Source organism: Hypanus sabinus, chromosome 8 (assembly GCF_030144855.1).
Source record: "Hypanus sabinus isolate sHypSab1 chromosome 8, sHypSab1.hap1, whole genome shotgun sequence".
In the NCBI taxonomy this organism is placed as follows: domain Eukaryota; kingdom Metazoa; phylum Chordata; class Chondrichthyes; order Myliobatiformes; family Dasyatidae; genus Hypanus; species Hypanus sabinus.
Window position 1 is genome coordinate 145,268,361 of NC_082713.1, and position 13,690 is coordinate 145,282,050.

General features: G+C 38.8%; 1 protein-coding gene across 1 annotated transcript in view; it reads left to right on the top strand.

The window, feature by feature from the left end:
* b4galnt3b (beta-1,4-N-acetyl-galactosaminyl transferase 3b) overlaps positions 1-13,690 on the top strand; it is a 181,646-nt gene that overhangs the window by 127,323 nt on the left and 40,633 nt on the right. The window contains exons 12-14 of the mRNA XM_059978156.1: positions 6,963-7,063; positions 7,589-7,683; positions 10,673-12,086. Of these exons, the coding sequence (XP_059834139.1) occupies positions 6,963-7,063; positions 7,589-7,683; positions 10,673-12,086 (1,610 nt within the window). The remainder of the gene's footprint in view (positions 1-6,962; positions 7,064-7,588; positions 7,684-10,672; positions 12,087-13,690) is intronic.

Here is a 13,690-nt window from a genome sequence, read left to right on the forward strand (position 1 = left end):
AAAAAGACGTTGGGTTGAAAGTTACTTTTAAGTAAAATACTCAATGTCTATTTGAGTCCTTCTTGTATTTATGAAAAACGCCGAACTTAAATTTTCCGCCAGCAGCAAACCAAAAATAACGTCAGCCAGCTGTCAGCCTGAAAAATGAAAGGACTATTTCACTGAACAATGAAAAAATATGAATATAAGTAAAATAATAGGCAATTAAAATATTTATCATACTTGGTTAATGGGATTTCTGCTCCTGGACCTCAGCGCACAGCGTCTGCACATCAGGGCTGTATGATGTCACCTTCATCTTTACACAGGATCGCAAGCTGTCATCTGTGAGGTTTTCAATATCACTCCATTTGTGTTTCTGAGCAAGAACGGCCTTCTGACGGGCAACATCTTCAAGGTCTGCTGTCAAGCGTCTAAACTTGGACACCCATATGTCTTTGTCGTCTATGTCGGCCAGTTCCATCTCAAGATCAGGTTGACTCACACCTGCCAATGCAGTCGTATTCAGTAGGGAAGGATCGATGCTTAAGGGAGTGACCGGGAAGGATAATGTGTTTTTTTCCTCTCTGAACTCACAGAAGCGTTTCCCAAACGATATTTGCATTGCGATGATTGCAGAATGTAAATACTCCGAAATTATCATGTCGTGACCTTGTTTGAACTCTCTCAAATTGGGGAAGTGAGACAAAGTGCCTTTCTGTAAATCTCTGGCAAGCACTGTCAACTTGCGCTCGAATGCCAAAACATCCTCCAACATGTGCAGGGCTGTACGTCCTTTCCCCTGAAGAGCTGTGTTCAGCGTGTTCAGGTGCGCTGTCATGTCTACCATGAAGTGTAGCTTTTCCAGCCACTCTGGCTGTTCCAGCTCAGGAAAGGTGAGCCCTTTGCTGCCCAGGAAAGTTTTCACTTCTTCCAGACACGCGACAAAGCGTTTCAGCACCTTCCGTCTGGACAGCCAGCGATAAAAACACGTTGTAGCGGTGTCAGTAAACTGCAGTCAAAGATAGCTTTATTCGAACTAAACAGCCTTGCTTTTCAGCTTCCCTCAACCCAGCCCCCATGGACGCAGATGCTGCAAAAGACGCGTACTCACAAACCCCCGTAGGCTATCTCCCTTAGCCGGAATGCTGGCTAATTGTGAGCCGTTTCGGATGTGGCAGGAAATGTGTCGCTACACTTAGGTTGTACAAGATCACCATAATTACATTTCAAAAGCTAACAAACTAACATAAAATACATTTTAATTAAATACTGACCAATTATTTCCCAAAGCCACAGGGAGCCGCAGCACAGAGGTGAAAGAGCCACAAATGGCTCGGGAGCCGCAGGTTGCCGACCCCCGGACTAGACCCTCGGTCCCCTACTATTTCCGGAAGATTATTTATGTCCTCCTTAGTGAAGACAGAACCAAAGTAGTTATTCAATTGGTCTGCCATGTCCTTGTTCCCCATGATCAATTCACCTGTTTCTGACTGTAAGGGACCTACATTTGTCTTCACCAATCATTTTCTTTTCACATATCTATAAAAGCTTTTACAGTCAGTTTTTATGTTCTCTGCCAGCTTTCTCTCATAATCTTTTTTCCCTTTCCTAATTAAGCCCTTTGTCCTCCTCTGCTGGCCTCTGAATTTCTCCCAGTCCTCAGGTGCGCCACTTTTTCTGACTAATTTGTATGTTTCTTCTTTGGACTTGATACTATCCTTAATTTCCCTTGTCAGCCACGTGTGCACTACCTTCCCTGGTTTATTCTTTTGCCAAACTGGGATGAACAAGGCATTATAATGCCTTTCCTTTAACAGGGCAAAAACTGAACTCAATACTCCCAAGTGAAGCCTCATTGACAATTTGTGTAACTGCAACGTAATGTCCCTACTCCTAAACTTGATGCCATGACTGATAAAGGCCAACATGCGAAATGCCTTCTTCACCATCCTGTTGACTTCCCAATCTGATTTCAGTTAATTGTGCACTGCGCACTGTACACCACTTTCACAGAGCTAGAGGAACTCCAAATTGGGCCATTCAAATATTCCTGTTTGGTCAAGGTTGTGAAGTTGGAACCTCTGGGATTGGGCAGGTTGCTGGCCAGCTGTGGAGCTTCAGATGGTCTTTGTCTTCAAATCTGATGGTCTGAATAACAGAGGAATCAAAGGAGAGAACAAGAGAATGATACGGAGGTAGAAGATTAGCCATAATTTTTTATTGTTTGGCAACGTAGGCACAGGGATTTAGTCAGGATGCATTTATATAAAATTTGTTCCGAAGTGCCTTTTGAAGTGTATGCATTCACCAGGACACCAGGTCCAAGCTGAAATATTAGCTTGGGATTTTTTATAAGCATCTCAAAGAGCCATTGCCATTTTAGCTCATCATCTCACCTCTAGTAACACAGCCCTTCCTCACCACTACACTAAGTTACCAGCCTTCTGTCTTGGGAGATGAATGTTCTTCCTGTACTTGGTACTTGGTGGAATTTTTTTGTCCATCTTCACAAGCTGAAAAGAGTTGGATAGCAGTCCTAAAAGACCACCCCCCTTTTTTTTAAATCAATTACTTGAGAATAAATCGGAATCCCAGTGGAGAAAGGAAAGTAAGGCAGACGAGTTTGTGCATGGTGAGTTAAGGTAAAGATTTGGAGTACAGGTTTCCCTCGCTATCTGAAGGTAGGGCGTTCCTATGAAACCTTTTGTAAGCCGAAATGTCATAAAGCAAAGAAGCAACTACCATTAATCAATATGGGAAAAATTTTTGAGCATTCCCAGACCCACAAAATAACCTACCAAATCATACCAAATAACACCTAAAACCTAAAATAACACGAACATATAGTAAAATCAGGAATGATATGAAAATATACAGTCTATATAAAGTAGAAATATTGTATATACGGTGTAGTTTCACTTATCAGAATGGGGAAGACAGCGAGCCAAAATCGATTTGGAGGGAAAAATCGGTAAGTACTTGCATACGCACACAACTGCCCACACAAGGCTTCATGGTCATGATAGTCTTTCTCGGGGTAAACACACATATCAAGCGGGCATCTTTTTTTTTGTAAAAGCGAAAATCCTCTTTGGTTAGCGAAAACAGGTACTAATGTAGGTCTTTTCGTAACGGCGAGCTGTCGTAAAGTGAATGTTCGTAAAACGAGGGCCACCTGTACTCATGTGCTACCTGCTGTGTAAATTCTGTAATAGCAGTAACATTGAACTCCAAGTAGCTGTCATGGCAGGCTGTTGACCAGACCAGTTTGGACATGGAATGCATGACTCCTCTGGTCAAATGTTTTTGTGAGTGATGTGGTTATGTAGCCACGAGCCGCAACAACTAGTGTTATGAACTCGGTTAATCCAGACTGTATCTTTGCCAAGAAGAGGAAAATCCTCTTGACATCTTTTAAAAGACTCATCCCACATATATTAAGTAGTCAAGAATCTTGGCAGAGATGAAGTATGGTCATCTAAAAGAGCAGATAATTAAATGTTATTCTCTAGCATTTGAGAGGCACTTCTTCGGGGTCTGTTAAGGCAGGCATATCTTTTTCCAAAGATGAACTAAACTGTTGTATCTCTTTTTGAGAAAGGGCATCATGCTGAAGATAAATAGTTTGTATTTCAACTACAAACAAAACCAACAAGAGAATTTCATAGAAAAATTTGTCATCACAAGCTACTGTTCAGAGTGTCTAAATTCTAGCAAACTTTGCCGAAATGGAATCTGAATTGAAATTCCATTGTCGGCCTACCCATCTGCTCCTAACCCTGACATAACATGGACAATTTCTAAATTTGGGGAAGTAACTGACATTACTGGTGAAGTGTCTTGTTTTCTTTGAAATGGGATCCATGATGCCAGCTGCTTTTCTGACTCCATTTTATCAGTGAAAAGCATAAATATCAAAGTTATGTTAAAATTATGTAATAACTGCTTCCTCTGCCATCTTTAGAGAAAGAAAATTGTTGGGGCATCTTCAGCGAAAATGACTTGTAGCTTGATGCTTTTCCTTATGTGGTGCAGAAATGAAATGATTCCCGGGTGTAAGGGTGAAGTAGATGAAGAATATTATCAGGACCTGCAAATTTAAAAAAAAATGTCATTGTAAACATACCCTTATTCTCACAATATAACAAGATTCTCTCATGGAAATGCTTTTGTTCCAAGTCTTAATATTTTTAGTGTGTGGGTTTATAATAAATCGCTTGTTGGTTTAGATGATTGCACTGTTTCTTGCGATTATATATATTTTTTTAAATTTCCCTCCTGAAAGGCGCGATGTTTAAAGGCAATGGCTATCATTTGATATGCTTGGAAAATGAAGCACTTAATACAAATTTTTTTGGTGCATTATGCAATTCATTTTAAGTGGATGGGTCAACCCAAGGATCTAATAAGAGGCAGTGTGTGGGATCTCTATGCTTCAGACACTTCCCAGTAGGGACAGCGCCTCTTCTCCCAAGCTTGCATGCTTTTTCTGATTGTCAACCTTCCCCAAAACAACTCATCTCCCAGTGATATTGTGCAATCGACTCTTGCCCTACTTCCTTGTTAACCTGCCATTCAGCCACCCTCAGGAAATCTCATTTCTCAATCCTTGACTGTGCTTCTGCCTGGTGTCCCAAAAGGCAGCAGCCATGTATATTGTAGTCATTTATGTATTCTTGCAATATAGAAAGGAACCAGTCTACCCATCATATCTATGCTGGCTCTCAGAACATTTCCATCAGCCCCATCACCCCACTTGTATCTCTATAATTTGTTTTCTCCCACTTGCCTGTCAATTCCAGTGTCCAATGGTCATTTAAATAAAAATCACAGCTTGGGTTGGTGGAGGAATCCCACCTGGTCACATGGAATTCATGCAAACCCCAGGTAGACAGCACCTAAAATCACAACAAGCCCAAGCCATTGAAGCCATGTAACAACAGTACTATTGCTGCGATAAATCTAAAATGTTATTTCAAACCATAAATCCGCCAAACCCACGTTCAGAATCTGGATTTGAGAGATTAAATTGGAGTGTTGGTGCAAGTCTTTGCACTTCACATTTGTCGTGGTCAAACTTGTGGATTTTTGTTTTCTTCTTCATTACAGTCAACTGAAGCTGCAACTTGTTGCTCACTCCCACCTCGTACCCACTTTGTGTAGTATTCTGACGAGATCGGGTGTTTTCAGGCTAGTATGGCCGTAGGCTTGAATAGTATTCTGCATTTAATTAAACGGAAAATGCTAGAAGCTCTCAATGTGTCGGGCAGCATCTGTGAGAAGAAAAATGACCTGAAGATTCCAACCCAACTTTGTACATTTGCTGCCTGATCTGCTGAGTGTTTAGTTTAATTTCAGATTTCCTGCATCTACCTCTTATGACATAATTCTGAAACAAAACTAAAGGACGTTATTTGATCCATAATTGATCTATCCAGGACTTTGTTATTCTGTGCCTGTTTCAGCAAGTAATTTCATCATCATTCCCAGATGAGATCAAATTTCCTTCAGTTTGCCTTGAGAAGAATTGATGCTATTTTCATCAGGACCCAACATAAATTCCATTCCGTCATTCCATTCGGCACACTCTTTGGTCATCTCACTCAAAGTACTTTATTTTGTCCTTCTTCTCAACCTTTCTTTCTTCAATTTTTCTGCAGCTTACTACTCATTTTAGGTTGTGCTGAATCCCTGGGTTACAAAAAAGGTTCTAGTTTTACAAGCATCCATAAATCAATTCTATCCATGTCATAAAATACATGAAAGTATTCATTATATTAACTATACCCCCACAGTACGGATATGTATATTTATTTATGTTCTTCACCTGCAGAGCTGCAAAGGTACAAGATCAGGATTTCTGACATTCAGTGACTGGTTTCAGTGTGAAGTATCAGGGGATGTAACATTGGTTAATAGAGTATCATGGCACAAGTATGAATAGAAGTAATTGCTTGTCAATTTTCAAAGCAAATGTCTTAAGTAGCTTCCCTTGTTAACACTGGCAGCATTTGCTCTTAAGAGATTGGCATCCAATTACTCTGGTGAGGTTACATGTAAGTATTCTTTTCCCAAGACTGGTTGCACTTAATAATATTTATGGAGCTGGTTTACATGTACAGGTGTATATAAGTCAAGATGGTGAGGGTTTATATACTTGTAGTGTTATGAGAAATCCTGTAAAGACTCATCCATTTTTTCCCTCCCTGCTGCTGGGAGACCTTGATCCTCATGGTATATACTGTCCGGCAGTCCTCTCTTCGCATTTTAGGAGAGAAGTCCAGCAGTTCGTGTGTGTTGCTTTGGATTTCCAGCATCTGCAGATTTTCTGACGTCTGGAAACGAAAGATTGTTATAGGAGTAGTTATCGCCTTCAGTATGTTATAGGAGTAGTTATCGCCTTCAGTAGTTAAATGACCACACACGTTGAAAGAACAATGATACAAAAGAGAGAACTTAATATGGTTATTATTCTTGTAGATTGAATTTACCTGCCTTGTAGAAATCCTTTGATTTTTGATTTTGGGTGATCCTTTCCATCAGATTGCCAGCTTGTTGTTAAGATTGCACTTACCTTTAATTTCCCTTTTAATTGGTCATTTAATAATGAATGTAGCTTGTATTGCCTTAAGCAGGAATCATTGCTGTATAATTCCTGTTTTAGAGATTGGTATTAAGTGGAATGATTCATTAGTACAGTTTGATATTGAAAACAATAATTGTCAATAATTACTTCAGAGAATTTGGGATCAGTTTCATAACATAGAAAATGGTAAGACTGCATAATTTCATATCATGGAGTTATTGTAGATATATTTAAGGGAATGCTAGACAAATATTTGTAGAAGCGGAATAGGGTTTGCTCAAGCAGGTTGGGAGAGAATTCACATGGAACGTTGATAAAGTCAAATTGGGTCACCCTGCTTTGTTTATCTGCTAGACATTATATGTTATAATATTTTCAAATTTTTAAATTGTAGGTTCATCTGACTTATGTCTACCCCAATGATTACACGAGGCTAACACACATGGAATCAGAAAACAAATGCTTTTATTTTGAAAATATCTATTACTTGGAAAGGTGAGACCATGAAACATGAAATGTTAGGAAGGTAATGCCAGAAATTAAAAACTAAATGTAATGAAACTAAAAATGAGAATTATTTTGATGAAAATTAATTTAGGAATTTGGCTTTCATGTGCATATTCTGAATGCTTGTTTTTTTTTCCTGACCAGAAGTTGGATTCAGAGTTCAGAATTAATGTATGATTCCTTTAGCATTTTACCTTAAGGTGTTGGGAGAAATATATTCCAAGTCCTCCTCAGAAATTACCTGCAAATCCTATTGGAATTTGATCTTTGAAATTTGAATCAGATGACAGGAATGATCACACATATACAGAGAAAAGTGCAAAATAAATGAGGAAATTCCATTAGAAGTAATTGGAGTTATGAATGAAATACCAAACTACATTAGTAGTTTTAGTAATTATTTAGTAATTTAATAATTGGAAAATATGCCCAATTTCTTACATATTTGCTATTATAAAGAACTTACTAAGATGTCACTAACCTTACTTAAACCATGTTGTATCTATCCCACAGATTTGGATTCTACAGATACATGAAAATGGATATGCCACCACAAAAACCAAATATGGAAAAGCTCAGAAATTCTCTTTGGATGGGAGCCGGTGATGGTAACCAATACATCTTAGATTCATGACTCTGTACAATAAATTGTTATTGAAATTTTGTTTAACATTATCACTGGGTAGTGTTTTTTTTTGGCGGGGGGGGAATCAGTAAGAAAAAAATTACATAAAAGTATTGCAGCAGTAAAATACTTTTAAAATAATATTTTAAAATTGGATAGCAAAACAAAAAAATACTATGCGATTGCATGAGTTTGTTTCGTAAGTATTTTAGGTTTTGAAACCTTGGTTAGAAATCGTGCACTCTTTACTGTAGCAGCCGGATACTTGTGAGAAACAATTACTAAATTGGAATACAACATCAAAAACAATTTTATATAGGGATTTCTAGCAGTGATGCAGACGAAAATTAACACAGATCCAGGGAGGGTGACTTAAAACTTGGAATCAAGTATGCTTCAAACCTTCCAAGCAACCATCAGAATAATCAAATTTGGAGGTAATATACTGTAGATTGATGTGGCATTTAGCAAGACAGGGAAAGGATGGAATTTGGTGTTGGTAAGGAAATAAAATCTGTCATTCAATTTGATAGAGGTGGTCCAGGGCCAGAAGTCTACAGTGGCATGCAAAGGTTTGGGCACCTCTGGTCAAAATTTCTGTTACTGTGAATAGCTAAGCGAATAAAAGATGACCTGATTTCCAAAAGCCATAAAGTTAAAATGACACATTTCTTTTAATATCTGAAGCAAGATTTCTTTTTTCATTTTTTACAGTTTAAAAATAATAAAAAAGGAAAAGGGTCCGAATCAAAGGATTGGGCACCCTGCATGGTCAGTACTTAGTAACACCTCCTTTGGCAAGTATCACAGCTTGTAAATGTTTTCTGTAGCCAGCTAAGTGTCTTTCAATTCTTGTTTGGGGGATTTTCACCCATTCTTCTTTGCAAAAGGCTTCTAGTTCTGTGAGATTCTTGGGCTGTCTTGTGTGCACTGCTCTTTTGAGGTCTATCCACAGATTTTCAGTGATGTTTAGGTCGGGGGACTGTGAGGGCCATGGCAAAACCTTTAGCTTGTGCCTCTTGAGGTAGTCCATTGTGGATTTTGAGGTGTGTTTAGGATCATTATCCTGTTGTAGAAGTCATCCTCTTTTCATCTTTTTTTTACAGACAGTGTGATGTTTGCTTCCAGGATTTGCTGGTATTTAATTGAATTCATTCTTCCCTCTACCAGTGAAATGTTCCCCATGCCACTGGCTGCAACACAAGCCCAAAGCATGATCAATCAACCCCTGTGCTTAACAGTTGGAGAGGTGTTCTTTTCATGAAATTCTGCACCCTTTTTTCTCCAAACATACCTTTGCTCATTGCGGCCAAAAAGTTCTACTTTAACTTCATCAGTCCACAGGACTTGTTTTCAAAATGCATCAGGCTTGTTTAGAAGTTCCTTTGCAAACTTCTGATGCTGAATTTTGTGGTGAGGATGCAGGAAAGGTTTTCTTCTGATGACTCTTCCATGAAGGTTGCACCACCACTCCAGAGTCTGCTAAATCTTCCTGAAGGTCTTTTGCAGTCAAATAGGGGTTTTGATTTGCCTTTTGTAGCAATCCTACAAGCAGTTCTTTCAGAAAGTTTTCTTGGTCTTCCAGACCTCAACTTGATCTCCACTGTTCCTGTTAACTGCCATTTCTTAGTTACATTACGAACTGAGAAAATGGCTACCTGAAAACGCTTTGCTATCTTCTTATAGCCTTCTCCTGCTTTGTGGGCATCATTTATTTTAATTTTCAGAGTGCTAGGCAGCTGCTTGGAGGAGCCCATGGCTGCTGATTGTTACAAGATTTGAGGAGTCAGTATTTATAAAGCTTTGAAATTTGCATCACCTGGCCTTTCCTAATGATGACTGTGAACAAGCCATTAGCCCTAACAAGCTAATTAAAGTCTGAGACCTTGGTAAGAGTTATCTGAGAGCTCAAATCTCTTGGGATACCCAAACTTTTGCATGGTACTCCTTTCCTTTTTTTCACTCTAAAGTTGTACAAAACAAAAATAATACACCAATCTTGATTTAAAACGTTGAAAAGAATGTTTCATCTTTAACTTTATGACTTTCAGTTCATCTTCTACTCACTTAACTATTCACAGTAACAGAAATTTTGACCAGGGGTGCCCAAACTTTTGCATGCCACTGGTGAGCCCAGAGTTTTTAGTAAGGACACAAAACTATACTTTTGGTCTTAGCATTGTTCTCTTGAAAGAAATTGCAGCTCCTCCAAGAGACAACAGTGACAATGGAGGTGAGGTGAAACTGAATATATGAAGTATTCATACAGAATGGATAGGCAGAAAGGTTTCTGTGACAAGGAAGAATTGTTTCTTGTTGATACCATTTCTGCCAAGGTGATAATGTCTATGGAGCCATCCTTTCAAATAATTAGTCACTGGTGAAATGCAGAATGAACTGGCAGCTGATTATGTGAACCAATTGAAAGAAGATATTTATTTTCCATGTTAAGTTCCAGCAACTTTATTGGACAAATATTTCATAATCTTTCATAATATCTCCATTAACAAGACATTGGAGTTATCTGATTCTTTGCACTTTACCAGACTGAAATAATTACAGGATAATAAAATGGTTAAAAGGGTAAAAACAGTTAAATGGTACTATAATGGATATTAATGGCAAGAAGATAGATTTATTAATGTTCTACAAATCTACACTATCCCTCTTAACTATCACAGGTATATTTCAGTATCCTGATTGAAATGCTGATGGGTGCTACTGTGATTCATTTTAATAGGCAAAGTTCAGTGATTATTTCAAATCTTCTTTGTATGTGGGTAATTAAATATCTGAAATTTGTCATGTTACCCTAAATTCATCCTTTGGAATAAATATAAATAAAAATGATTGTTCTTGTCATAGTTAATAACTTGCAAACATTAAAAAGTCAAAAATGAGTAAAAATGTTCTTGTCGTATGAAAGATTTTCTTGTGCAGTTGTATGGTATTGATTTTTTTTATATATGTAGGAAACCCAAAAGAGCAGAAGAGGCAGGAAAAGGAAGTACTGGAGCACAATTTTGAAGAAGAGGAGGAAGAATACTATGAAGATGATGGTCAGTTCCTACATCCAATGAATCCAAAAGCTGCACTTCAGGAGCAAAATCAGAAGAATATTGAAGAAGTTGGCAGTCAAAAAGAACAGGCAGATAGAGTCCAAGAGGCCAAACACATCCCTAACAGAGTGAATGCTGCTGATGTAAATGATTATGGAGATGACTACGATGATTATACTTTTAAGAGGAAAAGGAAGCTGTTCTTTGTCATAGAAAATAAATCAACTAACGGTACCTTTGAAGATAATCCAGGTGTTGACCATAGAACAGTTGAGGGTGTTCAGGCACCGCAAGGAGTGAAGCGCAAGAGAAATTATATTTCTTCAGTTAAAGAAAACATACAGAGCATCCACTCTCCAAATCAAAAAACAAACAGGACTTTCCAAAGTTTTTCAAAACAGAAATATGCTTCATTGAAGGATAAACTAGTAGAGCCTACTGTAAAATCCTCTGAAAAACAGAAGCCTGAAGGCAACAGCCTTTCTGCCCCGCAGATTTCTCAGGGAGAGAAGCTAGGTGTTAACCAGAATATTGATGAACTTGAGTTTCAGGAGAGACAAGCTCATGGGTTAATGGAGAAGCAAAAAGAAACGGTCATTCAAAAAGCAAAGAAAACTATTTATGACCAACAGCCACCTACATTGTCAACACAAAAAGTGAACAAAAATGTTGCTGCATTTATCAGTAAAAAGAGAATTGATTATTTAAAGCAGAGAGAACTTCAGTTACCATCCAAGCTGAAAGAGGAAGCATTTGATGCTGGCAAACAAATCTCTATTACAGATAAATCTGTCTTTGGTCAAAATAGCAAAGTGAATTATCGTGCTCAGAATCCAGGACCTTCAATCAGTATGGATATTCAATCCAGAAAAGACATAAAGTCAATCAAACTTAAACGCCAGTATGAAAAAGTTACATCACTTAACCCTAATGCTGATAAGAAATGGACAGAGGAAGAATACGATTATGGAGAAAAGGGAAATGATGCAGTAATCCAAAACTCACAAGTTAAAGTCAAAGATAGTTTTAAAGACATTATAAACAGAAATAGAAAATGGAGTCACCAGGATATATCAATACAAGGAGAGGAGGAGGAGGAGGGTGGTGATGAAGATTTCCCAGATGATGTGAGCTTTTATAAGCAAGTGTTTGACAAAGCTGTCAGTTGGGATCAGACCTTCTCTGTCAACAATATGGACTTCCATTCCTTAAGGTCTGACTGGATTGATCTCCGGTGTAATGTGTCAGGAAATTTGCTGATGAAAGAGCAAGAGGCTGTAGATGTAGTGAAAATGTATATGAGGAAGCTAAATGAAAAACATAAAGGGTGAGTTACAACTTTTCACTTCTAGACATGATGATGATTTACCTTGTGGATTTCTATGAGTTGTTTTTCCCTCACTTTCAGCATAGAATATCACAATCAGGCCAGTTTCTTGGCCCTTTTCTCTAGCATGGGCCAAAACCATCTCAACCCTACGCACTGTCTGATGTTAGCGTCTGACGAAAGGCACCTAAGATCACCAAGGAACAGAAATGGAAGCTACCAAAAACTGGGCACTGCACCGAAAACTCAGGCTATTTCCATACAAATTCATTTTGCTGCCACACTGGTTCAGACTGCTGTCATTATGTCTGTAAGTGCCCGTGTCAAAGAGGTTTGTGGGAATTTACAGCAATTCAGCAATATCTCCTTCAACTGTGGGTGGTCCATCTTGAGAGAATGATGCTCTGAGAATAACAACTCTGTAGAGTCCTGATGAAGGGTCTCAGCCTAAAACGTCAACTGTTTACTCTTTTCCATAGAGGCTGCCTGGACTGCTGAGTTCCTCCAGCATTTTGTGTGTGTTACTCTGGATTTCCAGCATCTGCAGTCTTTCTCCTCTATGGAGCATGAAATTGCTGTCCTTAGAATCGTGCATTTATCCACTTTCTACTATCGCCTTGTCAGTGGTCTTCCTTGTGTTTACTGAACAGCCACCCATCCAAGATGGTTGCTGTCCCTACCATACCTGTGTAGTCTGTATCCAGGTCTCTTTGCCTCTTAGCTGCTTGAGATGTTCCTCTATTTCTAGTGAATGCAAAGGGGGATGAGGACATCAATCACTGATGGGTCAAACATAGGTTGCACTGTAGCCTGTCAGATATTAGGTGTTTAACTGTATGATTGGCTGGGTATGACTGTAGACAGGATGAACACTTAGGAAATGGAAATACCTTTGCCATACAGTTATATGTAGTCCCCAAAAGTGTCATTCAAGTTGCTCTGGCTATCTGCCCTATGGAGATTTTCTTTTTAATTTATTGATGCAGCGTGGAATGGGCTCTTTGAGCCTTGCCCTCAGCAACCCCGACCCCCCCCCCCACCCACGATTCAATCCTAGCCTAATCATGGGACAATTTACAATGACCAATCAGCTAACCGATCAGTACATCTTTGGACTGTGGAAGAAAGCCCACGCAGTCACAGGGAGAACGTACAAACTTCTTACTGGTATTGAACCCAGGTCGCCCCTATTGTAAAGTGTTGTGCTAAGCACCACACCACCGTACTGCCCGATCTAATAATGTCACTCACTGCACCATGCTAATTTTGGCCCTTACCAACAAAAACAGTAGCTTTTGGATGCTGACAGTCATTGTGTGGTCTTATGCACACTGTTGTAGAATATCATTAAATTCCAGGGTGGAACAGTTAACCCTCAAGCGTGCGCTGCACCCACAGGTCTCAGTGTGGACTGTTCTAGTTGCCCTCAGTAATAATTCCATCAGATATCTTAATGAGGACTCAAACTGTCAGGGTAAAAGGCTACAAACCCAAGTGTGTATGAATCAGAATCAAGTTTAGCATCACCGGCATATTTTGTGAAATTTGTTAACTTTATAGCAGCAGTACAATGCAATACATGATGAATAAATATAGAGGGAAAA